General features: G+C 51.7%; 1 protein-coding gene and 1 long non-coding RNA gene across 7 annotated transcripts in view; one reads left to right on the forward strand and one right to left on the reverse strand.

Moving 5' to 3' along the window:
* ZNF423 (zinc finger protein 423) overlaps positions 1-26,328 on the reverse strand; it is a 319,623-nt gene that overhangs the window by 122,754 nt on the left and 170,541 nt on the right. For all 6 annotated transcript variants that reach the window (XM_073225422.1, XM_073225420.1, XM_073225421.1 and 3 more), the window contains 2 exons: positions 6,914-10,128; positions 927-1,011 (listed from right to left, as the gene is read on the reverse strand). In XM_073225422.1, coding sequence (XP_073081523.1) covers positions 927-1,011; positions 6,914-10,128 — 3,300 coding nt within the window. The remainder of the gene's footprint in view (positions 1-926; positions 1,012-6,913; positions 10,129-26,328) is intronic.
* LOC140846945 (uncharacterized) lies at positions 16,320-23,015 on the forward strand. Its single transcript, XR_012126502.1, has 4 exons — positions 16,320-18,967; positions 19,599-19,685; positions 20,821-20,899; positions 22,195-23,015. It is a non-coding gene; the product is annotated as an uncharacterized lncRNA (long non-coding RNA).

Genomic DNA, 26,328 nt, shown 5'->3' on the forward strand with positions numbered 1-26,328 from the left:
TCATGACAATTCTTTGAGCTATGCTGCAGCTAAAGGATTTTTTTAATGGATGTAGTCAAGGGTTTCGTAAAACACCGCTCTGTTGGCATGTCTGTTGTTAAGACTAATGAAAAGATGTTAGAGGAAGAAAAGTGAAGTGAGGGTAAGAGTCAGGATGATCAATCCATGACTAAAGTCTCACTGCTTGGCTGCCAGGGTCTTGGAGAAGGTGAATCCCACTTCCACCAGACCCAGGTAACCAGGGTTCCATAAGCTCTGAGGCCTTACTGACAAATACGCCACCCCACTGGGCCAGCCCCATGCCTACCAGAAATCCAGCTGTGCCCTCTCACAGCGAGGGCATCCCCAGTTGCCAAGGAGACCTGTCTCCAGAAGCTGGCAAGACCTCACAGCTGCCCGCCTTTCCCTGGGCCAAGCAGGAACCCTATGGAACTTTGAAAGCTCCCCTTCTAGAAAGTCTGAATTTTTCCAAAGCTCAAAACCTCTTGAAGAGGAATAGGAAAAGTACCCAAATGACTTTGTAAGCATTCTGTTTTGACAATGTGCCTGAGGAATTCATCACATTTAGTGGGGAAATGTGAGCGGTTAAATCTATTCAATGTCATGACATATGAAATTGAAGCATAATTGCCCCTGAGTGCTTGACAACTGGAAAGCACTTCGTTTCAGAAATGGAGGGAAATTTATGCTGGGAAATGGAAGGGATTGTCAAAAGTCTGATTGTAATGCGAGTGGAGCCACGACAAGAAGGCTTGGATGGAGAAAGTACTCCAGCTCTGATATTCCTGTCAAAAATTGAAATGTCTCAGAAACAGTAGCAGTGACTCCATCCTTTACCCTAAAAGCCACTGAAATGACGATGGGAGCCGCTCATTTCAAGCCCCAGTAGTGTGGCCCCAGCACAGGTGGCAGAAATGCTCTCTTACCTATCATGTGGTTGGCAACATGGATTTGGATCTCTCTCTCGTTCTCAAAGGTCATCTGGCACTTGATGCACTGGTATGTCTTTTTCTGTTTGGAAGCCAAAAAGAAAGGAATTAGTCAGGAGACAGAAAAGAGCAGGAAGCAAAAGTTCCTAGAGGTCCTGGCCAAAGACTTCGCAGACTGACTGGTCACCTCGCAGGTCTCTCTGGGCCATTCTCTTCCCACCAGCCTCTGAACCCAGCCCTTCAGGCTGGGTCAAAGGGATACAGGCTACACTGCAAGCGAGCTGCTCCTCTGCTCTCCCCAGGGGAGCTGCCCCATTCCAGTGTGAGAGCACGTGGCAGAACCATGGAAAGGGAGCTGAGGGAGCTGCCCTGCTGGACGCATACTCAAATCTATCTACCCATCCTTCCACCCACCCACCATGCATCTACATGCACACACACACCCATCCACCCATCCAGACAACCAGCTACCCATGCATCCACCTATCCTCTACCCATCTATCCATCTACACACACATACACACACACACCCATCCACCCATCCACCAATTCATTCACCCACCCATCCATCCATCCAACCATCCATCCATTCTTTTCCACCCACCCACCTACTTTCTCATCTATTTACTCACCCTAAGGACCTAATGGTCAAGCAGGAGACATTGCTCCCACCAAGTCTGGTGCTCAGGGATGACTGAGGAATTCCTCATCCGCCCTAAGCACACAAGCCCCAGGTGATCCCACAGCTGCCTTTTCAGGGTGGGGGCAGAAAAATGGAGATCATCAGAATTCTTGAAGACCCATTCCAAAGAGCAGAGGTTACTATGCTTAACTAAGCCTGGGTGGTTGTGAAGCCACCCCCTGCAGACACTGGTGGCACTGCCCATGGAGGTGGGTCTTTATGAAGGGGAAAGGGTGGTACTGGCATTCAAATCATCCAACCTTTCTGAAGACAACCTTTGCTCCTGAGATGATGGGCCTTCCTTGGCATCTGGAAGAGCAATCAGCACTGAGGCCCAACCCTCAGCGACGCAGCCAAGATGAACCACAGGGGGCTCAGCTGTCTCAGCTCCTCCCTTGGCATGAAACACACCTGCAGCTCCCCTAAAGGGCCTGGCCTGGCCTCTAGGCCTTTGCCTGTGCTGTTCCCCCCACCTGGAACACCCTCCCAACCTTGAGGACTCAGTTCGAATGTCTCCTCTTCTGAGAAGCGTTCTCTTCCCACTGCAGAATGAGTTCGGGCCTCCCCAGGCTGCCAAGCTTGTGTTAGAAGCATGTGGATGGTCAGCACAGGGTTTGCCATGGCTGACTGGCTTGTTTGCTCCCCATTGCACTGTGAGCACCCAGAGGGCCAGGATGTGTTTTGTCCACCTGTGAGGTCCCATGGCCAGCAAAGAGTAAGTGCTTAGGAAGCATCTGTTGAACAAATGGCCAAGGTTGCAAAACAATACATGCCAAGCACTCTACTGGGGCAGAAGGGACAAAGAACCAAAGGTGACTCAGAGGTCCTGGATCCTTCCCACCCAGCACAGGGCCCAGCACAGAGGGGGTGCCTAAGAACTGAACTTTTATTATGACTGTGATTGGCACTAAGCAAATGCTTACTGAGCAAGTGAATAAAGAAACAGTTGGAAGAGCTGGTGCTGGGAGCTTCAGGCTCCCAGGGCAAGGTCCCTGCTCAGTCTCCAGCACCTGCTGACAAGACCAGTGGGATTTTCCCCCAGTGTTTTGGGAAACCTGGGGACTCTGTGTGTCCTCAGTGTGGGCCACAATACTGGGCCCCAAAGCAAGTATTCAGCATGGAAACACCCTGGAAGAATGGGGTTAAGTCTGGGGGTAGACAGGACTGGGGAGTTTGGCCTCACCACAGGCCAGAAGAGACCACAGGGAATGGGGTCTTCTGAGGGGACATGACCCTAAAACCCCCATCTCAGCTCCACTCCAGGTCCATGCCAACAGAGAGCAGCGACTGTGGGTCTCTCCAATTGTCAGATTCATTCATTCCCTCTCACATGTGCCCCCCTCCCGACCCATTCAGCCAGCAAGTATGAGCCCTTGGTGCCAAAAGGAAGAGAGGGAGGGAGGGGGGAGGGAAGGAGGAGTGCATGCAAGAATAAAGCCCACCCCGAGAAGCTCCAGGCCAAGGAAGCCCAAGGGCAGGCCTGCTGAACCAGGAAGGTCATGTCCCCCCTCCATGGCTCAGCTTGTGAGGAAGTCTCTGGAGGCCACAGCCATGACTAGTCCAGATGAGTGCAGGGGACAATCCATGATCAGATGGTTTGGGTTGTTCCTCCTAAGGGCCGGTGAATGAAGTGGGTTTGCTGTGCTTGGCAAATAAATCACCAGGGGCCTGGGCAGGATGAGAGGTTACCCCCAAATGTTCCTCTACCATGTGGCCACCCCTCCATGGCAGAAAAAGGACTGCAGATAACTGGGCTCTTCCTGGTGGGGACACAGGCTCCAGGGAATTCCCAAAGAAGGGGTCAGAGGAATTGCTGACCAGAAGAGCCTGGGGTTCACACATACACATACACACACATGGATGTGCACAGGAGGACATACACACAGACACGTGAGCATACATATGTATACTCCCTCACCCCAGTTCACCATCGACACACCAGGTCCTCGTGGGCACACCCACAGACCCCCACCTCCCCAAAACCTACACCCTGCCACACAGGTGTGACACCCTCAGAGAAGTGACAAGTCTTCGTGGAACACACGTTCACACAGAATGACATATCCAGGCTCACCCCCAGAGACACAAAGGCTTTCGCCTCTCTCACTGGAACCCTGATGGCTGCACCCACTACTCCCACATGCACCCACAGATGTACAAACAGCTGTGACACGAGGACATGCCCAGCCGCACCTTGACTCACACCCTCACGTACACACATGCAGCTCTTACGTGTACACATGTGCATTCACACACAGCATCACCAGCACCAATATTCCCTAAGGTACATGATGCTCATATGCCCCAAGCAAAGATCCCTCTTAGCCTTGCATGCAAGGCCAGGGGTGCCCAAGTCCAGGGCTGTCTGGTCCTCCACGTTGATGGGATGTGAGTACAGGTGAGACTTTCTCACTCTGTCTCCCTCCTTCCTGCAACTTTGCCCAGCTCCTAGGACTCACCCCAACACCTCTTCTTGGTCTGTTGTTCCCTCTCTTTCCCCCAGAGACCCTCCCTCTCTGGAGCTTCAGCCCCCCCTGGGAGACATAAGTACAGAAAAATACACTTTGGCATTCAGAGCACCTCCTCTGCCATAAGCCCCTTTCCCGGGCCCCTGCCCAGGAGGGCCAAAGCTGAGGTGCTAGGGCCTGCGACCAGGGCTGCCTCCCCCAGCATGGCCCTGAGCAACCTCAAAGAGGGGTGTGGGGCAGAAGGAGAACAGCGCTGAGAATGGCAGAGATGGGAAAGGAGGAGACAGCCAGAGCTGCGCTATTCCATTATCGCAATCACAGCTCACAATTACCAAACACCTACGTGCAGGCTCTGTTTATTCTGAATACTCATGGTCATCTTACAAGCTCCACTTTAGGGATGGAGAAAGAGTTTCAAGAGGCCAAACCTCCTGGCCAAAGCCCCACATTGGTGAGCAAGGGAACTGGGATTTAATCCCGCAGCCTCACTCCGGAGCCCACTGTCCGAGCTGCCATTCTCAGCTCCACGCCCCAGGCTGTCCTGGACAGCTCTGGGCCACGTGACAGAAAGCCGTGTGACCTGGACAAGCCCTCTAGCCTGGACGCCTGTTTACCCCACTGTAAGATGGAGAGTGAGGACACCCAGACTACCCTACCTGCCACTGTGAGGATCTGGTGAGTTGAGGGAGGGCTGTGTTCTGCCCACACTGGCCAGGAGTTGGGGTTACATTGTTATTACCCATAAACGGGGGAGGAGGAAACCTCAGCGCCTCACACTCCAGCCAACAGCAGCCTCCGCCCCACAGGAACCCAGTCCTCTGAGAGCTGGTTGCTATGGATACACTCCCAAGGGTCCCAGTCTGCCAGCCCCCGAGCCCCGATGCAGTCCCCAGAGTCTGCTTTTACATGTGTGAGTCCTGGGGGAGGGCGGAGTGGCTCACAGACAGCTGGGCCCCTGCCCCTAGGCGTGCCCAGGCAGGGGGCAAGGCCCCAGAGGCTGTGCCTTCACCAGGGAGTACCCAGGCTTTGTCTAGCTCCCTTCCACAAATGGCCCATCTGCCCAGGCTTCTCGATGTGATTGTCAGCTCACTCCTCTCTCACATGGCCTGAGACAGGGAAAGGAAGTCCCACTGCGCTCCCAGAAAACAAGCCCCCTTGGGTTTGAATCCCTGTACTGCCACACACAGCTGTGCATCCTTGGGTATATGGCACCACCTTTCTGAGCCCAGACCCCCTCTGCCAAAACAGGGCACAGGAGTCTCTGTTGTTGCTGTGGAAACGGTACCGGAACCTGTGCCCGCACAGTAGGGCTTTGTGGAGTGGTGCTGGATGCAGGATCCAGGGAGAGACAGGGGAGGTAGAGGCTCTGGTAGTCCAAAAGGTTGGAGGCACTAGAAGCAGTCCCAGGGCTGGCAGACACCCCAGTACAGAGGTGAGCAATGCCCGAAAGAGGCAGGGATGGGGCCGGGGTGTGCCTGGGAGCAGGGCGTGTAGGAGCCTAGCCCCGTCATGCTGTCCCACAGCCTGAGTGTGACTGACTTTCCAGACACCCCCCCCACTGTCCCCCACAGCTAGCCTCTCCCCTCTTGCAACCAGGATGGGCTTCACAGGTGATGTGTAGAGTGTTAGTCAAGAGCCAGGCTGCAGCACCACACACTACATGAGTTCAAATCCCTTCTCCGCCTCTTGAAAGCTGGAAGCCCATGGCAAACTACCTAACTGTCCTGTGCCTTTACTTGTCTGCAAAGTACGTGTCACAAGGATTCAAGAGACATAAAGTGTGTGGCACAACCTTATCCCTCAATAAATGAGTTGTGATTATAAATGGGGAAAATATCAAGTGATATTTACCATGTGCCCTGCACTTCGTTTACCATTTAATCCTCAGAGCAAAATGCTGAGGCCAGCATGGGAAATAGTCACAATAGTCAACAACTGATGATGAACAGACATTGACCAATCAGAACAGATGCCGGCTGTAACTGGAAAGGCCCCCAGTGCCTCCCAGGGGATGTCAACTTTGGAGACAGACACTGTGTTTTGTTGCGTTTATGGCTAGTGCTATTACTACAATTATTCCTATTACCCTCTGGCCCTACAGGTGAGGAAAGAGGCCCAGACAGGTCAAAGCACAGGTGGGCACTGGAAAAGGGAGATTTTAGCCCAGCTCATCTGACTCTAGAGCCCATGTGCTCTCCTAGTTCATCCACACCAGCCAGCCAGCAAGCTGAGGCCAAGTGGGGACAGAGCTGGGAAACAATGACCACTGCTTGTGCTCAGGACCTTGATGGGTGTCCTATTGGACCCTTGCCTAGGAGCCCAGCTCAGTCAAAAGGCTTTGAGAGGGTGGGGTGTTAGCGCCCCTAAAAGGAGTTCTCTGTTTTAGTGGGCCTTTGGGCAAAGTGATTTGCCTAAGGAGGCTCAACAAGCAAGTGAATCAGTCTGCCCCAGATCAATAACAAAGATGAACACCATCGTTCATGGAGTGCTCACTGTGTGTCAGCCAATGCACTAGGCCCTTTACCTATATTACGCCACAGGCCCCTCCTAACCATTATATCAAGTCAAGACAATTATTATTCCCCTTTTACAGATGAGCACTTGTCAAATGGGACCCAGAGAGATAAGAAATGTATGCCATGTCACACAGCTGGAAGGCAAGTGGCAACAGGGGGTCAGATTCAGTCCACTGCCGAGTGGTATGTTTGACCACTGCACGACGGCACTGCTTCTCTGGGCTACTGGAGGGAGCGCCACCCGGGAACAGAGAGCTCAGCATGGGTGGCTCCTGTGGGGGTCAGTGCAGCCTCAAGGAGCAGGGAGCACGCTCTTACCCGGGGCACTGGTGACGTCTGGGCGCCTTTCCGGGGCCCACTGGTCTCTGGCGTGAGGTCACGGTGGTCCACTTGCACGTGGCTCTCCAGGTCCTCGGCACTCTCAAATTTGACGCTGCACTCAGGGCAGCGGAGGCCAGCACAGGGCCGGTCAGCAGGCTCGGGCAGGACCAGGCCACCCACCTGTCCATTGGCACTACGGGCCATGCAGCCAGCACAGAGGCCATAGGGGAGCCCATTGACGTCAAGCTTCACCAGGTCCTGCTTGCTGCGGAACTCTTTGAGGCAAAGAGCACACTTGTAGAGCTTCTGCAGCCCCTGGCCATTGGGGGAGGATGCAGCTGAGCTTCCCGCCAGCTTCTGCATGTGAAAGGTGCCATGGATCTTGAGCTCCAGCGTGGAGGTGACTGTCTGCATGCAGACCACACAGCGGAAGCCTGTGAGCGAGTTGCGCAGGTCGGGGTGCATCTGGCAGTGTTCGATGAACTCCTCCTCACTCTGCAGGGGCATTTTGCAGATGCGACAGGTGCCCGTGTCCAGGCTCTTGCTGTGGGTCACCTTGTGCTCAGTGAGCGTCAGCAGGGAGGGGAACCGCTCACCACAGATGGGACACATGTAGTGCTTGGCAGGGCCCCGGTGCGTCTGCAGGTGCTCCCGTAACCCATTCTCCGAGAAGAAAGTCCGCGAGCACACGTTGCATTTATGGCTGCCTTTGATGAACTCTGCCTTCTTGCGAGAGCCGTCATCCTCGCCTGGCCGGATGTTGTGGTCCCGCAGCCGGTGGTTCTGTAGCAGCACCTCCATGGTGTAGGCTGCCCCACAGATGTCGCAGCCATACATGGGCTCCGACGCATCCACGTCGTCCTCACTGGCCTCGTGGCTGTTGGGTGCCTCAGGGTTCTTCAGCAGCATGCCCTGCAGATCAGCAGGCTCAGCCTTCTTGGTGGCAGCAGGGGGCACCCCATTGGCTGTGCCATTCTCAGTCGCAGCATCAAAAACGCAGTGCTTCTCCCGCAGGTGCTTCTCCAGCAAGATGATGGCGTGGAAAGCCTTGCTGCAGAACTTGCAGTTGTACTTCTTGCTGTGCGTGGTGATGTGGCACTGCAGCTCCACCTCGGTGCTGAAGGTCTCCCCACAGAAGATGCACTTGTGTGCCTTGGCTGGGTTGCCCAGGTGGCTGTGTTTGACATGCACCTGGAGGTCAGCCTCCTTGCGGAAGTCCCAGTTGCAGGCTGTACAGCGGTACATCTTCTTCTCATTGCTGTGCTTCACTGCCAGGTGCACCTGGATGGACACCTTGGAGTCAAAGACCTCCTGACACAGGGTGCAGTGGTACAGCACAAAGGTGTGCATGTCCAACAGATGCTTCTGCAGGTCATCCACCGAAGAGAATTGCTTGTCGCAGCTCTCGCACACGTAGTGGGTGGATGTGGTCATGTAATGCACTGTCAAGTGCTGCAGGAGGGACTCCGGAGAGTCAAAATCCTCTTTGCACTGTGGACATGCCTGCTTCCGCAGCAGTAGCTCCAGGTGCAGCTTCAAGTGGGTCTGGAAGCTCTCAAAGTTGGAGAACTTGAGGTCGCACTGATTACAGGGATATTCGCCATTGGAGACGGAGTTGGCACTCGCTGAGAGCCGTTGTCGCTTTGGGGAGGATACCTCCACATCAGATGATACCGGGCTCTGCTCTGCCTTGGACTTCTTGCTGTGGGCCAGTGGAATGTTCTTGTGGTTCTCCTTGATGTGCTTGGTGAGCTTCAGGATGGAGCCAAAGATAGGTGAGTTGGTGCAGTAGGGGCAGGAGTAGACCTCCATGAAGGACTGTGTGGGCTGCACGACTGGAGACTCCAGCTTGGCACTGCCAACGCTGCAGTGGGCCTGCTGGATGTGTTCTGTAAGGGAGGACTCAGTTAGGAAGCCCATGGAGCACTGGTTGCAGAAGAAGGCGTTATTGCCGTCAGGCGGGTTGACGTTGGGGCCGCAGTGGGAGATGCGGATGTGCTCCTGCAGGCTGTTGATGTCAGCGAACATCTCGGGGCAGTAGTTGCAGTGGAAGGCAGAGATGTTGCCAAACTGCATCATGGGGTAGGCGTGGTTCTTGTGCAGCTTGCGGACGTGTTCGTTGAGATTGTAGAGGGTGGGCATGGAGTCCAGGCAGATCTGACACGTGTGGCTCTGCTGTGGCTTATCTGCGTGGATGGTCTTTAGGTGGATCTCCAGCACAGCCAGGCTGTTAAAGTCCCTCTTGGAGCAGTAGGGGCAGCTGTAGACCACCTTGGACCAGCCCTGGCCATCATCTCGCATCTTCTTCTGGCCCCGCAGTGGCTTCAAGGTGGAGTCCGGGGTGGAGCCGCGCTCCACAGAAGCACTGGAGTCTGGTGTGGCACTGCTCATGGAGGCCACACTGCCCAGCACGGGGTCGGGGCTGATGCTGTGGTTACTGGAGTCCGGCTGCCGGTGGCTGTCCAGGTGGCAGTAGACGCCCTCCACTGAGGAGAACTGCTCGGGGCACATGGGGCACTTGTGCTTCTGGTTGGCATGGGCTTGGTGGATGTGGGTGAGCAGCGTGTTCTCATCAACGAAGACCTCGGGACAGTGGATGCACTGTAGGTCGGCCTTCTCAGAGAGCTGGGGGTGGCGGGTGAGCACGTGTTTCTCCAGCTCCTCGGTCTGGCTGAAGGTGTCCTCACAGTAGTCACACATAAAGTCGTCCTTCTTGGCCTCCTTCTCTGACTTGGCCAGGTGCTCCTTGTTCTTCTTGTGGGCCTGCATGTGGCTCTGCAGTGAGCTGGTGGAGGAGAAACCACGCTTACAGACAGTACACTTGAAAGGCTTGCTGGAGCTGTGCGTCTTCAGGTGGATCTTGAGGTGGTCACTGCGGGAGAAGGCCGCCTCGCACTCGTGACAGTGGTACTTCTTGTCGCCCGTATGCAGCTTGATGTGCCGGTCACGGCTCCTCTTGTGCTTGAAGAGACGGCTGCAATAGGTGCACTTGAACGGCAGCTTGTCACTGTGGATCTGCTCGTGTCTCTTCAAGTAGCTCAGGCGGATGAAGGACTTGTCGCAGAACTGGCAAGGGTATGGCAGACCCGTGCCCCCTTCCTCCTCACCCAGGCCGAGGTCACACCCATCTCCAATCATCTGCGTGGGTGACGCAACATCCTTGCTAGAGGGAGACGAGGCCACCCAGGAGAGTTGTGGGTCGTCGTCACCATCTGCAGGGGGAAGGCAGAAAGGAGATTAGAGGCAATTCCCAGGGCCGCCGAGAAACAAGGACAGAGCCAGCTTCTCAACAGCTCGTGGGCTGAGGCTGTGCAGCTGGCCAACTGCCACGGGAAGGGGAGTGGAGGGAGGGAGCCCAGGGGACCGGAAGCAAGTGGACATAAGGGCCCTCAGTCTGTAGGGGGACAGCAGAGGGACGGCAGGATATGGAGGGGACATCCCTTTCCCCTCAGCAACACCTGCCTGGGCCACACTTGGACGGCCACTTCCCTGATGTGGGGGTGGGGGCAGAGTCTGGAAAAATGCACTGGAAATGACTTCACAGACCATCAATCCCATAGGCAAGAAGGAGGCAAGATCCGTCACCTGATCAAGACCTGGGGGTTGACCCCCATCTTCTCCTAGTTCCAGTGGGAAATCCCACTAGTCCTTAGAGACATAGGCAAAACTTTGCAAGAAAATAAAATTCACTTTAATGGGTTCAGCAGTGCCACATTCTTTGGGATTGTGGGGGAACAGGGACGACTGGTGAAGTTGGAACTACTGCTTCACCAGCCAGCAGAGGTATGTGCAGAGTCACAGACACAGTGCATCAGACCTGAGAGATGAAAGGGAGTCAGCAAACAGCCCTTGAGGGTCTGCAGGGTTCCCAGCCCAGACTATCCCAAGGTGGTTGCTTTCTTTAGCTCCCCCTCTACCCCTAGGTTTGCCCAAGTCCACGGAGGACCCCAGGAGATGACCGGATGGCATGGTGGTTCAAGGACAGACCAGGACTCAGAAGGCCAGAGAGTCCAAAGCCTCATGGGCTCCTAAACCCCCTGCAGCAGGCAGGAGGAGGCCTTCCTTGCACAGAAGCCCAGGGAGGGGCCACCTGTCCCCAAGGCCTTCCTTTGCTAAAAAACTAAACAAACTAGAGGCTGGCCATTTCTGGGAAAACAAAGGCCCTAGCAAATAGGGCCGGTGAAGTTCCCAGAGGCCCAGTGGGGGTTGAATCAAGCCAGCCTGAGCAGTGAGTGGATTCCACGGCTCAAGTTTCGAGTCAGGTGGATTTAAAACTTAATAATGAATGAAAAGGACCGCAGGCTGCTACGGGCAGGAGAAAGACAAACAAAAGCTCAGGTTTAGCTGCACTGACCTTGCTCTTGAACTCCGAGGAAATAAACCACTGCCCCTGCCTCTCTGGCCCCCAGCTGGCCCTGCTTAGGCCTCAGAAAAAGCCTCACGGCCAGAGGCAGCTCCTCCAGAAGGGAGATCAGGCGGCCCACGTCCCCACGCATGGGCGGGCCCTGGCACACACACTTGCGCCCATCGACTCACAGGTCACATCACTCCACAACTCACACACGAACTCAGACACAAACACCACACTCACTCACACACACACACACACACACACACACACTCACCGCAACCAGAGGCAGGGCCCAGACCCCTAGGCTCTCACAGCTGCCTTTGCTGTCCCAGGCCAACCCCAAACCTCTAAGAGATAGCAAGCCCAGCTGCAGGGTCTGAGGGGTCCCTCAGACTGCTCCTAGCACCCCCCACCACTCCAGTGCCCGCCCGGGCCCAGAGCCCTGGCTGTGTGAAGTTCTACCTGACCCCAGCTGGCACTGCTGGCAAAGCTCTGCCTGGAAGGACGCCACTCTCCAAAGCTCCAGCCCAGAGTCCTGCCCCTCCCAGAAGCCTCCCCACCTCTGAAGCCCAGCCACCCAGCCTGGCATGCGGCACCTCCCAGACATCCTCCCTGGCTGAGGACGCCTGCTCCTTTGGGGGCATCCCATCACGGGACTCTTCCGACTGTTAGGGGAAGATGCAGCCTCTGCCAGCTCTTCAGATGAGACCCACTGGGAGGCGCCCAGCCCCTGCCTGGTAAATCCCAGCTCTTGCCAGCTGGGCTCTGTGGGATGGAGACAAAGAGACCCAAGGGAGGAGATGGCTGGAGCTGGGACAGCTGGGGGACCTGCTTTGCCCCCGCCCCCTAGCCAGGCTTAACTGGCTTTTTATTATTTTGATGTCTTAGCTCAGACTCACTCAAGCTGCCAAAGAGCCCTTCCTGTGTGCCCAGCGTGCTGCCATGTGCTTTCTTACGACCACCAAGGAGGCAGAAACAAGGGCCCCTCCCATTGTACAGATGAGGAAACTAAGGCACAGCCACAGTCACTTTCCTCTACAAACGAGAGCACCAGGACATGGCTCTGGACGAGCTTCGTCAGATCAGTCAAGTAAGACTACACCCGCATATGTGAGAAAGGGTAGGGGACCCCCGTGTCAAGCCTCCAGTGCAATCAGGGTCTGGATCTCCTCTGAGCCCTCCCTGATGACCGGCCACACTCACCAGGCTGATGAGCAGAGGACTCAGGCTTGAGCCCAGGTCAGCTCAAGAATGAGTGAGACAAGGGAGGCACCATGCCCAACAGACCAAGCCTGGACACATCTTTCTGCCAGAGTTCATTGGCTCCTGAGTCCTTCACGCCGCCCAGGAATGGGAGCACACTCCAGTCCTCAAAGCCCTCTACTCCATGAATTCATCTGACAGTGAGCATTCCTCTTAACCTCTCAGACTCAGCCGACACTTCTGGAAAAAGGGAATCACTGTGCAGAGTGGACACGAAAAATTAATGTGAAAAAGCACCATTATTCCACTTACATGAATATCCAGAAAAGGCTTATCTGTAGAGACAGAAAGCAGACCAGTGGTTGTCTGGGGCTGGAGGAGGGAGCAGTGACTGACTGCATATGGGCAAGAGGCATTCTTTGGAAATCACCAAAATACTCTAAAACTACCTGTGGTGAGGACTGCACAGCTCTCTAAATGTACTAAAAGTCATGGAATTGCTCGCTTAAAACAAGTTTATAGCATACAAGTTATACATCAATAAAGCTATTAAACAAAAGCTCTATTTGGCCAACAATAATAATAATTAGAACTAATTAGTGCCACTAGTGCTCATATTAGCAGCTATATTTATTGAGCATGTCCTGGTGCCAGCACTATGTCAAGTGTTTCTATTACCACAATTAATTTCTTTGCATCCTCACAGCCATCAGCAACATCCCATTTTTGAGATGAGAAGGCTAAGGCTCAGAGAAGTGAGTAACTTGCCCTCAGTCACACGGCCAGATGCCCCAGTGGTGTTTGGCCCAAGTACCACATCTCCCAGTAGTGCTTTGAGAAGGGGGATCCTGGGTCCCACCAGGCTTTAAGATGGGGGATCAACCTACCTGGGGCCACAGTCCCCAAGGTTCCTTGCAAGGCTGCCTGATTGGCTTTATTTTTCTGCAAACAAGGTTCAAAACTGAAGCAAAGCACATTATTCTGGAAGTGACAAACAGAGCAACTGCAGAGATTATAATGATCTGAATTGAAATTAAAATAAGGCTCCTTCAACTGAAAAGGCCCAATCAGGGGAAATGGGCATCTTGACACAGGGAGTCCCAAACTCAGATTGCCCTGTTTAAAGTCTTTTATTCTAGTAACACTTAACCTTGGCTGCTGCAGTCCCTTGCTTTGGGGGCACTTGGCTTAGTGCTCTGGGATCAGGCTGGCGAGACGAACCAGGGCCAAAGTACGCAGGATGTTTGTGCAGCAGAGGAAGAGGGGTCCCTTTCCCTACAGTGAAAACATGCAACTCACACTGACTGTCAGGCACCAGATAGCACACACCCCCTGGCAGTTGCAGAAAGGAAAGGGGTGACCAGGGCAAAGGCCATCTCAAGGTTCCCTTCAATTTGAACATTTTAGAACTCAGCAGGAAAGTTCAAGGGAAGTCCAGCTACCTTCTAATTTCCAAGTAAAAACTTGTGTAGATTTTATTATTGCCATGCACTCTTCTAAGAGCTTTACATGTGTTAAACTCATTCAACCCTCAACAGCCCAATGAGATAGGACTATTATTATTATCTCCACTTGCAGATGAGAAACTATTATTATTATCTCCATTTGCAGGTTACACAGAGAGGCTAAGTAACTTGCCCCAATGCCACACAGTTAGCAGGCAGTAGGGCCAGGGTTCAACCACAGTTAGCCTGGTTCTCTGAGTCAGTTTTCACCCTGCTCCTCTCCTTTGGGAGGGGGTGCTGTCACATGAGAACATCCAGTGGGAAACGCAGTGACTAACACTAGGCCTTCAGTTTCCCCTCCCCCTAAAATGACTACAAAGAAATATGACAACATCAGTAGAAAAACGACTTAGAAAACGGAGACTAAAGTCATTTAAAAATGACTAATCTTGCAAAAAGGCCTGGTCGGAAAAGTGTTACATGAGGCATTCGCTGTCTGCTACAGGAAGGGAACCAAAACAAGCATAAAAGAGGGGAGAAATTTCGATAAAAATTCAATTAAGTAAAAAAAGAACATTAACTAGGCTTCAGAATATAGCAGTGGCAGGACAGGGTGGATCCTAAGCTCATGTGGCCATACTTGTGAATTCAGTGGGCTGATGCTGCAGGTCCAAACACTGCTCCATCTTGGTGGAGCAGAAAGGCTGCTGCCCAGGCCAGCTGGGGGACTCGGCTCCGCACCTCCTGCTGTCAGAGAAGATGCAGGTCAGGGCTGCCAAGGAAGTGCCTGCACAGAGGAGGAAGAGTGGCTGGCCCACAGGCCCCGGGAGTGAGCCAAGGAGGTGCCTTCCTGCAAGGAGAGGCCCAGACTCAAACAGACAAGAGGCCCCACCACCGAAGCTGGCAGGGGGAACAAATAGCTCTGAAAAGCACACAGGGAGGGTCCCCTATGTAAATGGGAAGGTGAAAAGAGCTGATGCCCAGGCAGCTCCAGGTTTCTGGGATATTCCTGGGCTGGGAAGCTCCGTTCAAGTGAATGAAAATGACCAGATATTCCAGACCATGAAAGGAGCCTGACTCAGAGCAAGCAAGACAGCTGCTGCAGACACGATGGGGGCAGAGGAAAGAGTATAGAACAGAGAGTCCATCAGGAGGCCTGGGCCTCAGCTACCTCTGCTGCAATATGGGAAGTTGGAAGCAGGGGTCTCCAAGGACCCTTCCAGATGAACAGAAAGGTCATTCTGTACAATATTCTGACCAGCTGGCTTGTCTCCATGAAAGCCACAAAAAGACCTGGCAGTTCCTCACGAAGGCCCAAAAGGTCTCCTTGCCATGCACCCATTTCCTTGGGAAAATGAAAATTACCCAGCAGACAGGTTCCCAGCAGAACAAAGTTCTATGGTGCTCCAGGTAGAGTCACTCTCAGCCCCCACCAGGAACTCCGGGATTGGGAATCGCTGTGGCCCTTGCCTAGCTCAGAGAAATGAGACGCCAGACTCAGGAACCATTTACATCAATCTCACATGATACAAGAGGTCCAGAGAGAAAAGGGAACTTCCAAGATGGTAAATTTTAAGTGGTTGCCTAGAGCACTCTGTTCAGAAGGATTCTAAGGCTCTAATCTGGGCTCAGAAAAAATGAGTGCTGAAATCAATTGGCGATATCTTTCCTGGCAGAGGGTTGTATGAGTGGAATGTTCACAGGGCACTGAGCGAACAGGAGGAAGGGGTCTCCTCACTCCCAGAGCTAGAGAAGAAGCCTTTAACCATCAAGCTTCCTCCTCCAAGAAAGGAGCTGCCCATCTCCTGCCCAAAAGGGAGGTCTTAGGGCAGGGGCCCCATATGCTGTTGTTTGAGCAGAGACAGCAGGACTTGGAAGATCCCACGGAGCTATGTTGTAGTCTGGAGAAAGGTTTCTAGCCAGAGAAAAGGGTCAGCTCCAATCCCAGCTGACGGTGAGGCCTGCCCCAAGTGAGCACAAAGCAGCCTGGGTGTCCCTGGATTGCAGACCACTGTCCACCAGAGCCTGAGGGGATGAGAGCTGCATGTCATGAATGTGCCTCAAGGCACTCCACAGACTGCACTTCCCACAGGCAGCCAGAGCCGGAACAGGTGGCTTTCCAGACATGGAATGATGCAAATTCAGTTCAGGGGGCCATCTGGGCACATTCCTGATTTCTTCTTGGAAAATTTCAAATCTTTACACATCTGTGTCTCTGCACCCGGAAACTGGAAACCTGGTGCACTGAAGGGAACATGAATCCTGGGAGCCCTGGTCCCCAGGGGTAGTTCTGGAGCTGGGTGATGGGGGCAGCATAGAGAAGTCACCTTCCCTTTCTGAGTCAATGCCTCTGTGACATAGTGGACTGGACAACCTTTGAGGCCCTTTTCTGGGGCTGGCTTCCAGCAAACAGTGATGTAAGCATCCTGAGAGGCCCCAAGCTCCCTTCATAGCAAACCCCCAGGCAAGTGGGGACCTGGATCCTAAGATACGAAGGCCCAGTAGGAGAAGGGGACCACCAGGCCAGAGCTCCCAGGCTGGGTAAGGCAGCCCCACAGTCTCAGCGTCTACCAGGTACTTGGCTCCCAGAGGCAAAATTCAATCTCAAACCTAGGCGTGGGGGGCAGGGAGCCACAGACAAGAAGGGAACAGATGTCTGCCCTGATCCTTGCCTCCCACCAGGTGCCAAAGATGGCCATCCATCACAGAATACTCCTCAATTCAATTATGTCTACACATATAGAATCAACATCAGTGCAAAGGGCTGATGGAGGGGGGCAGGGTAGAAGATGAGAAGACATTAGACCATCCTTCATCTTATTTTATAGACTGGGAAACTGAGGCCACACAGCAGGGAGCAGACAGATCCAGGATGAAACTCTGAAAAACCATAGTAGTTTCTGTTTATGGAACCTCTTCTATAAGCCAGGTTCTTTGCCAGCATTTTCTCCTTTGATTTTCATGCACACTATAAGGTAGGTACTATTACATCTCCTTCTTTCTAACTACAGGCTAGGCTCCACCAAGGAAAGCAGCCTCCTAGGCACACAGAGCTAGCCAAGTGGCAAACACCACCCCAGCCACTCACTAACCACTAGACTACACTGCCTCTCCAGCCCTGAGTGCCAGTCAGGGCCCATCCCACTGCAGAAGCTGCCCCTTCTTTCTTGAGGCCCACCATGTACCACCACAGAGCCAGGCCCTATGACTTGAGAAGAGCCAAAGGCCTGGCTAGCTTTGAAGCCAAGCACTAATGAATATAGCTGGCTTCTTTCCTCTTTTGATGGTGGATGGAGCAGGCTGCTTAAATAGCCCGTGCAGAATGAAACTGGGAGGTTGTGGTGGGCAGAATAATGACCACTACCCTCCGAAGAATGCCCATATCCTAATCCCCAAAACCTGTGAGCATGTTACATGGCAAAGGGAATTAAGGTTACAGGTGGAATTAAGTTAGCTAATGAACTGCCCTTAAGAAGAAGAGATAATCCTGAATTATCTGGGGGGCGGGCAAGTGTAATCACAAGAGTCTTGAAATGTGGAGCACAGAGGAAAAAGAGGCAGAGTGATGTGGTTGTTGGCTTTGAAGATGGGAGAAGCCACGAGCCAAGGAATGTGGGCAGCCCCTGAAAGCTAGAAAGGCATGGAAACAGATTGTCCCCTAGAGCTCCAGAAAGGAATGCAGCCCTGTGACACCACAATTTTAACCTGAGATCCATGTCAGGCTTCTGCCCTACAGAATGGTAACATAACAATTTGTTGTTGTTTTAAGCCACTAAATTCATGGTAATTTCTCACAGCAGCAATAGGAAACTAACACAGATTTTATTTTCGGGAGTAGCGGGGCTGCTATAACATATACCTGAAAGTGTGTAAGCGGCTTTGGAATTGGGCGGTGGGCAGTGGCCAGAAGAATTTTCAGGAGCAGGATAGGAAAAGCCTACAATGCCTTAAAAAGATTGCTCATAGAAATATGGATGTCAATGACTCTATTAATGAAGACTCAGAAGGATTGAAGCAGTTCAATGAACAAAACCTAAATCACCATAGAAAATACCTAAGTAATCACAACCAGACTGTTAAGAGAAACGTAGATGTTAAAGGCACTGATGGTAGAGCTTGAAGGAAGTGAGGAGTATGATACTGGAAGATGGAAGAAAGGAATCCTTATTATACTCTGGCAGAAAGCTCTAGTGGACTTGTGTCCCACAGTTATATGGAAATCACTACTTGTAATAGATAAAAATGGGTATTGAGCTGAGGAGACTTTCAAGCAAAATTGTTGAAGGTATTCTTGCTGAGTATAGTAGAGAGAAAAGAGTTAGACTGATAGAAGAACTGTTAAACACAAAGGAACCAGGAATTGATGATTTTGGAAATTCTTAGCCTCCCCAGATTGCAAAAGACATTATAATTAAGAGATTCACTACCAAGAAAGTGCACTCTGGAGAAAAGAGGTTTAACTGTACATTTTACTACTATCTCAGAAAAATCAAAAGCTCAGAGTATTCAACTACACAAAAGGCTCTTTGAAAACATCAAGGGTGTGACTCAAGGATCCCCTAGATCGAACCAGACAGCACTGCTGGGGGCATTGCCCTGGAGCCATCTCAGTAGCTGCCAAAAGTAGAGATGGGATTATCTAGAAAATATCTACGGAGGAACCTCTTGTCTAATGGAGTAGATCCCCATGATGTACATAGGAGATCCATAGGTTCTTGAAAACTTTGGAACAGCAAAAACACTGCCAGCTGGACCAAAAAAGACACAGAGTACAAGATGAAAGAAGATTGTCAGACCCCCCAAAATTCTCCAGGCAGGAAACAGGCTAATAAAACTACTCAGCTGCAAACATGTGCTACCTTTCCTTTAAAAAAAAAAAAGGGATGACTCAGAGGGCGGAATCTCAAGCCAGAAGGCAAAGCCATATCCAGAGTATAGGATTTTGAGTCCAGATGATGGAGCTGTAGGCCCACATCACGGAACCAGGAGCCACAGCGGATGAGATCACTCTTAGACTGGGTTCAGACTCCGGCACTGTGTAACTACAAGCAGGTACATCTCCTCTTTGTGCTTTCATTTCCCCACTCTTGAGAGAAGGGATCACAAGAATTGGTCTCTAGAGCCTTTGTAGCTCTAAGAGTCTGTGATCAATTCGTTATGTCTTGGGTACAGGAATGAGGAGTGACAGATAGGAGGCATCCCAGTTCTCTGCTATCTCCTAGTTTAAGTATTTGTTTTCATTCAGCACAGACATGTTGAGCCTGCTCTATGTGCCTGCTCCTCTGCAGGGTGCAGATTGTACTCAGCATTCTTAGGTTTCTATTGTTCTTGTCTGCCCAACTTCTTTATCAATTAGCCACTATCTAAAGTTTCAAACTCTAAAGCAATGCTTTGCCTTTCATCATGGTAGTAGTCAGTCCTGCATCTAGATATTTGGTTTTCCTTAAAGGACAGATGAGGGTGTGGTGTAAAGGCTAGAGACCTAACCCTGAGAAATCAAGAGTACACCCTGGGAAGGGAGGGGATGAAGAAGCTGGAGGGTCTTCCGCAAAGGTAGGCCACAGAGCCCCATGGAGGCTATCAGAAGCTGACGTGGCTCCACCTGAAATCTTAAATTAGAATTATGCTATTAGCAAAAATAATAGCAGCTCGTATTCACCCTTCCCTCCTCCTGGGAGCTCAGAGTGCCTTTACGGATATGATCTCATCATCCCCAATGAGGCTACAGCAAGCGAAAGGAGAGATCATTCTTTCAATTTGGTGATAAAAAGTAAGTAAGTGGGTTGGGAGGTTGGGTGGGGTGGGCAGTGAGCAGCATGGGGGTGGAAAACTGGCATGCAGAGAAGGGAGAAGGCATTCCTGCCCTAGGAGCTGCTTCTCCAGCAGGCCCTGGTGGGCAAGGAGTGGGACCATCCGCCACCCTGCCTCAAAGGGCAGTTGGCACATAGCCTCCGAGGGGCTGCAGTTCTCCCAACAGACCACAAGCTATGGCCAGTCATGCCCTTTTCCAGCCAGCTCTGAGGGCTGCTGAAACGCCACCTGACAACAAATAGTCACTGTCAGGGCCCTTAATAAACTCCAGGGAGCCAAAACCATCAGACTCAGTCAATTGCAGAGAAACATCAGCCACTGGGAGACAGCGGAGCCATGGGTGAAAGTATGGGCTTGCTTAGACTGAGCTACCACTCGTTAGCTATGTGACATCAGATACATTACTGTACCTTTCTGAGCCCCCAATTCTTCATCCATAGGATGGGGATGATCAGAGTGCTACCTTGCAGAATGGGTAATGTGTATATGCTGGTAAGCATCCAGTACGTGTTGGCTAAAGAAAATGAAGGAGGTTACTAGTATAACTTGTACAACTATCATTATTTGTAAATCCCCTCATCTGTGTGACATTTAAAATAATACACAGCACTTTGACTCCCATTACCCTATTTGACACCACAGCAACTTTGTAAATTGTGATGGTGGTGCTGTTTTTGCCTCTATTATGAGTAAGCAGGGCAGTACACACCTGGGTGTCCTGGGAAGGACCTCAGCATCCCACCCCATTTATTGTTCCTCTTTCACATTCAAACTAGCTGGGTTTACACAGTAAATTGCATGATTGTCCCACAGATGAGGGAACAGAACAGAGAGGTTAGGTCATATCCTGATGTCACAAAGCAGATGGTAAATAGAAAAGCTGGGGATTAGACTCCCAGCCCAGGGCTCTCAGCCAGCTGGGTGGAGAGAAACGATGGTCTGAGCAGTGGAAACAGATCACCATGGCTGTCCTCCTGCTGAACAGTCTGGGGACCACCCAGTTATCACTTATTTTGTAAAAATGCCAGCATTGAGTAGTCAGGAACTCTCAAAGTTTTTTGAAACATCTAATTCACTTCTGGCTTTTCTTTAAGGAGAAGATGACCTGGTGGCACAGGCTCTGTGTCTGGCACAGCCATGGTAGAGCTCAGCACGGCTCCCCTGTTGGAACAGGTATGCTCACCCTCCTGCTGTACATACCTACGGGGCTCCCTTCCCCCTCACGAGCTGTCCTGGGCTCTGAAGGCATTTGTGTTTGTTTAGTGGCTAAGAGGCCAGCAGACGGCCTTAGATTCCCAGCTCCACCAGGTTAGCCTCCCTCAGCTTTATATATGAAAAATCTGCCTCAGTTTCCTCATCTATAAAATGGGAATAATAGTTCCAACTACAGAGCTGCTATGTAGGTGAAATAAGTGAGTATTTGTAACATGCTATATATGAGAAATGCTCTGTATTGTATAAAATAAAAACAGTCACCAGCTCCTGGCTCTTAGCTCCATATAGGTCATAGGGCAGAGATAGATAGGCAATGGCCATGATGGTTGGAATGGACACAAGACAGCAAGTGATCCCATCTCCCTGAGTCCTGATTAATAACAAGGATAAGTTAAGGACCGCCAGTTACTCCCTACAGAAGATGGTTTTCAAAGCAAAGGACACTCAAAGTGCATAAAGGCCCACAGGCCCCTGCCATTTACTGAAGTCCCAATTCCAGGACTTCAGAGAGAAATGAGTGCTCAGGAACACCCAACTCACCCCTTTCATTAGACAGAGAAACTAAGGCACCAGCAGACTTGCTAGGGCTTAAGCCTGATTCTCCAGGCCCACAGTGGAGCTCTGACTCCCAGAACACCTCTGCCCCTGCACCCACAGAGGCGCCATCCCAAGGGTCCCTGGGCATGCAGGCAGGAAGGAGGCATCAGCCTTTCCCCTTGAAGCCTCTGACCTCACAGAACACACAGCTTGCCTGGCTGCTACATCCCTTAGACAAATTTACTTAGCACTGATATTGAAAATGCAATTGAGCTTGAGGTTTATTGCAGAAATTAAACAGACCAGGGGTGGGGGATTGGGGGGGTGGGGGTGGGGGAGCCAGCTCTCTCAGCTCTTCCAAGAGCTGGCTGTGATCAAACTAGCTAAAGTGGACTGTCACAATCAACTCCTGCTAGGGAAAAAGGGCTCACAACCTGTCCCCATGAGACTCCCTCAAGATGGGGCTTTTACAGCTAGGAGAGGGGCTCTGGAAGGTCTTCCCATCAGCCCTCTGGCCTGGGCCTCCCACATACCCCAACCTCACCCTACTGGCCTCCCGGCCACGTGGGTGAGGACAAAGCGCCTCGTGAAGTCATCTCTATGAGCTTTCACGAAACAACACTGCAAAAGCCAGAGCAAAGGGCTCTCTGCTCAACTGGGGAGAAAGCAAAATGCTTTCGGGGTTGAATCACTGTTTTTCTTTACTCCCTTTGGAGATCTACAGAGCCCACATTCGGCCGTGTTCGTGGACCTGGGACTGCAAACAGCTGCGCTCTAATTACATGTAAAGTGTACCAAAACATCCCTTTTATCACAGACTGGAAATCTGTTAGCATCTGTCTCTCCTTTGTTTCTTCCACAAGACACAAGCTTGTTTCTACATTTTTCTCACCTGTAGCGGTGATTAAAATTCATTATAAATGAAAGGAGTGAACAGAGAAACAAGTTCCTCTGTGTACTGTTCTAAACTCAAATTAGAAACAGCTGTTTGCTAATTCATGCAGCGATGTTTTGTCGTGCTCTGTGAATCAATAATAACTCACCCTATTGCTGCAGAAATTTTAGGATAATCCATATATTTAACTCGGTGATGGATTCCCCAGGCAGGATTGCCATGGCAGAACCACCCACCCGCCTTCAGACAGGCACAAGGAGACTTTAGTCTGGCACCCTGGAGACACCCACTGCTGCCCCAACTGGGAACCCCAAACTCAGGAGGCACCCTGCACCTCTTCCCCAGACACGGTCTGACAGGAAAGAAAAACCCTGAAACAATCTCCTCACCTCCCCCAAAAACCACCACCACCAAAAATAATCAGCTCTGATTAAACACAAACCACACACATCCTCCAGCCACCAGAGGGAACAGCAAAATTAAAAGTCTAATTGGTACCCGGAACAATTTAAAACTATTAAGTATAGGTGAAGCTTTCTGTAAGGAAATAATCCTTTGATTGGGATTAAGCTTGTTTAGATAGCATTCTTCCCTTCCCTACATTTCAGCTGCAGAAGTCAGAGGTACAGTCTGGAAGTCTCCAAAGCTTTGGAGAAGTGTTGAGACACCTCCTCTGCCAACTTCAGGCAAATGGGAATGTCGCATCCAGAGCTGCATCCTCCTCTGAGGCTTTGAAAGGGCCTGGATATTCCTTCTCCTTTGTGGGAGGGAGGTGAGCAACACCTGTGGAGAATACTGCCGCACAAAACCTACTCCATTTCTGGCCAACAGGTGCCGGTCTTTAAGACACCGCCTCCAGGAAGCTGCCTCTGATTCCCATGGCCACTGTCAGTATCTCCCTTGACTTGGGACACTGCCATTGGGCCATTTCTCACCTTGAATTGTGGCTTTCAGTATCACTGCCTATTTTTGAGTCCTTGAAGCACCCCCTGTGTCTCCTGCATCCTTTCAGGTCTGGGACACGGTCTCACTGAGCCACTTTTTGAACTTCAGATGCCTGTCACCTCTCACTGCCCACAGCCCAGCCCACCCTGTAGCCACCAACTGCAGGGCCCTCTATGAGTACCAGGCACCATGCCAAGCTTCACCTTGTTAAAGCCTCACCTCCGTCCATGGTGAATACCATCATTTCCCCCATTTTACAAATCAGATACCTGAGACGCAGTGAGGGCAAGGGCCCTGGGTTTTCCAGTTCATGGGAGGAATCTCGAATGGTTTTCTCCAGAAAGCCATCCAAGCCACCCACTGTTACCAGAGAGCATACCTTACGCAGCACAACCTCCATGCCTTTGTTCAGGCCATTGTGCTCATCAAAGATGCCCCTCCACTGTCCACTGCCCACTCACACCCAGCCTGTTACTCAGGGTCTAACTCTGCCCACTGCCCACAACATCCCAGTGGGAGTCTTCTGCATGGCTAAGAATCAGGCCCTGGTACTGTAATGCTCTGGGGCTAAGGAGACAGCAGTCCAGTACTTTCTGGGCATGTGCAGGGTGTAAGCACAGACACACAGCTCATGCTCGTCTGTAGGGCTCTGGGAGCTTTGCCTTAGGGAAAGCCACTGGCCAGCTCAATCCAGGCAGAATGGAGAAGGGGTGGGGGGGCACTCAAATTGCGTTTTGAGGAAGGAGTAGGATCTCCACTGATCCAAAACCTGACAAACACACCAGGTAGAACCCGTGATGATTTTAGGAGGCAGCCAAGTTGGCCTAAAGTAACACTGACACATGAAGTGAGAAATGGTGCCTTTCAATGTCCTTACAACCTTCACATTAGGCCAAGTAGAAAGCTTCTGTCTGGTGCCATGTCTTGAACTCTTCTCAAACTTTCAACTTTTTGAGACTAGACCCCAGGCTCAGCATTTTTAGAATGCAACAGCTTCTGGCTGGAATAACATGAGCATGGGTATTTTTTCCTTTGGGTTTTTTATTAATTTTAAGGTTACTGTCTACTTCAACCAAAGGGCACTGTTTTTCCATTTAAGTAAATGAATTAATTTAAATACAAAAAGAGAACTGACTTAAAAATACTAGGTAAATCACAGCACCAGTGATACTTCAGTGTTGCAAAACTCATGGCAGAGGGTATGAATGACCAGATCGGGATGCCCCAAGTGGAAGCGGCCACAGAAGCTTCAGCACACGGTCACTCCAGGGCTTCATTCAAACCCAAATGCATATGGCTTTTCCTTGCAGAGCCTACACAATGGAAGCCCCTGCATGCCACAGGGGTGACCGAGGTAGCCCCAGCTGATTTCCATTCATCTGATCCCTGGCAAGTCTCCAGCTTCTCTCCCTCCTACCAGCATCTCCAGTTAGCTGGGGACCTGAATCAAAGGCTTTTTACAGCCTCAGACCCCAAATTCCACCTCCACAGCAAACACTTCTGGTACCAAACTAAGTAGAACCTGCTCGGGTGAGGCATGGATAATCAAAGCCCCACCCCCACCTCTCCCCCATAATGCCCACCTCTGGGGGATTTCTGAGGCTCTGCATGGGCACAAACAGCCCAGGCCGGGCCACTGGTTTTGGCAAAATGTTCACCAGGCCAGGTGTTGCTGCAGCCTCCATCCCATGACACCCCGGGGCCACACCCAGGGAGCCAGTGCCCCAGGGCCCTGGAGGATGTCCAGTCTAGCTACTCCAGGGAGATGAAGATGCCAGGTATGGGCCTGGGAGCTTCAGCTGGGGAACACCTGTCCCAAGAGCCTGCTGCCTTGGGAGCCCCCCACCCTCCAGAGACCACCACTCAGCTCTCTGAGTTCACAGCAACCAGGGCAGGTACCAGGGGGAGGTCATGGACAGGGCATCTGGGCGGGGCCTGAGCCAGGTTCAGCAGGTCTTTGCAACTCAGTGCTCCCAGAGGGAGGCTCTGGGGAGCATCAAGAACTCATCCACACAGGGGCTGCCACCCTCCCCTCCAGATCTGGCCGGCCTCAGGCAGATTGCACCAAAGCCCATGGACTGGCCCGGGGCCTTTCACAGTGGGCCGGACCAGCACCTTGGTCCTGGGGCTGCTTCCAGCCCAGAGCAGCTGTGGCCCTGGGCTCTGGTTGCCTCATCTATAGAATGCAGCTGGCACAAAAATCACTTTCTTCCTAGAAGTGTGGACAGAGAAGGTGCTCAATGAGGGTAGAAAATGAGCAAGCAAATGAATAGATGACCAGATTCATATAATAATTTCACAAAACCCAGCATCAGAGAAAAACACATGGTGCCTCTAACCTAAAACTCTGAGCTCAGAGAAGACATTGACAAATTACTACTGTCACATTATCTTAGACTATATATGTACATATATACTATGTATGCATGTAATATATGGATAAGTGACATTTATTATGGGCTAAATATTTATTGAGTGTTTACTACATGCCACATACGTTTTCCCATCTAATATTCACAACAGTTTCATGACAAATTATTTTTGCCAGCCCTGTTTTGCAGATGAGAAAACTGAGGCTTAAAAAGCTTAATTAACATGTTTGGCACCTATAGACCAGAAATGGCTGAGTTGAGCTTTGATGATGGGTCACCGGACCTCAAAGTCTATACTCCTAACCAGCAAGGGATGTGTGTGAGTCATCGTAGCGAAGGCAAAGTGAGTGAGTGCCATCCACTCAGGAGCGAGAACATTCCCCAACGCCCACAGAGCCAACTGCATGTCCAGCCAAGGCTGGATGCCCAACCAAGAGTCCTGTGAGGATGTCTGGATCAGGTCCACATTTTCAGCCCAGACACCCCTCGGGCAGGAAGGAGGGTCAGACTTCCACGGACAAGGCGCACACACAGTCTGACCTCAAAGCCCACATCCGCTGCTTTTTGGCTCAGTCACGTCCCTCGAGGCCCAGCTCCGAGATCACCCCCAGTACCTGGAGGACAGAGGTGCTCCCCCA

The sequence above is a fragment of the Manis javanica genome, chromosome 17 (assembly GCF_040802235.1).
Source record: "Manis javanica isolate MJ-LG chromosome 17, MJ_LKY, whole genome shotgun sequence".
Classification (NCBI taxonomy): domain Eukaryota; kingdom Metazoa; phylum Chordata; class Mammalia; order Pholidota; family Manidae; genus Manis; species Manis javanica.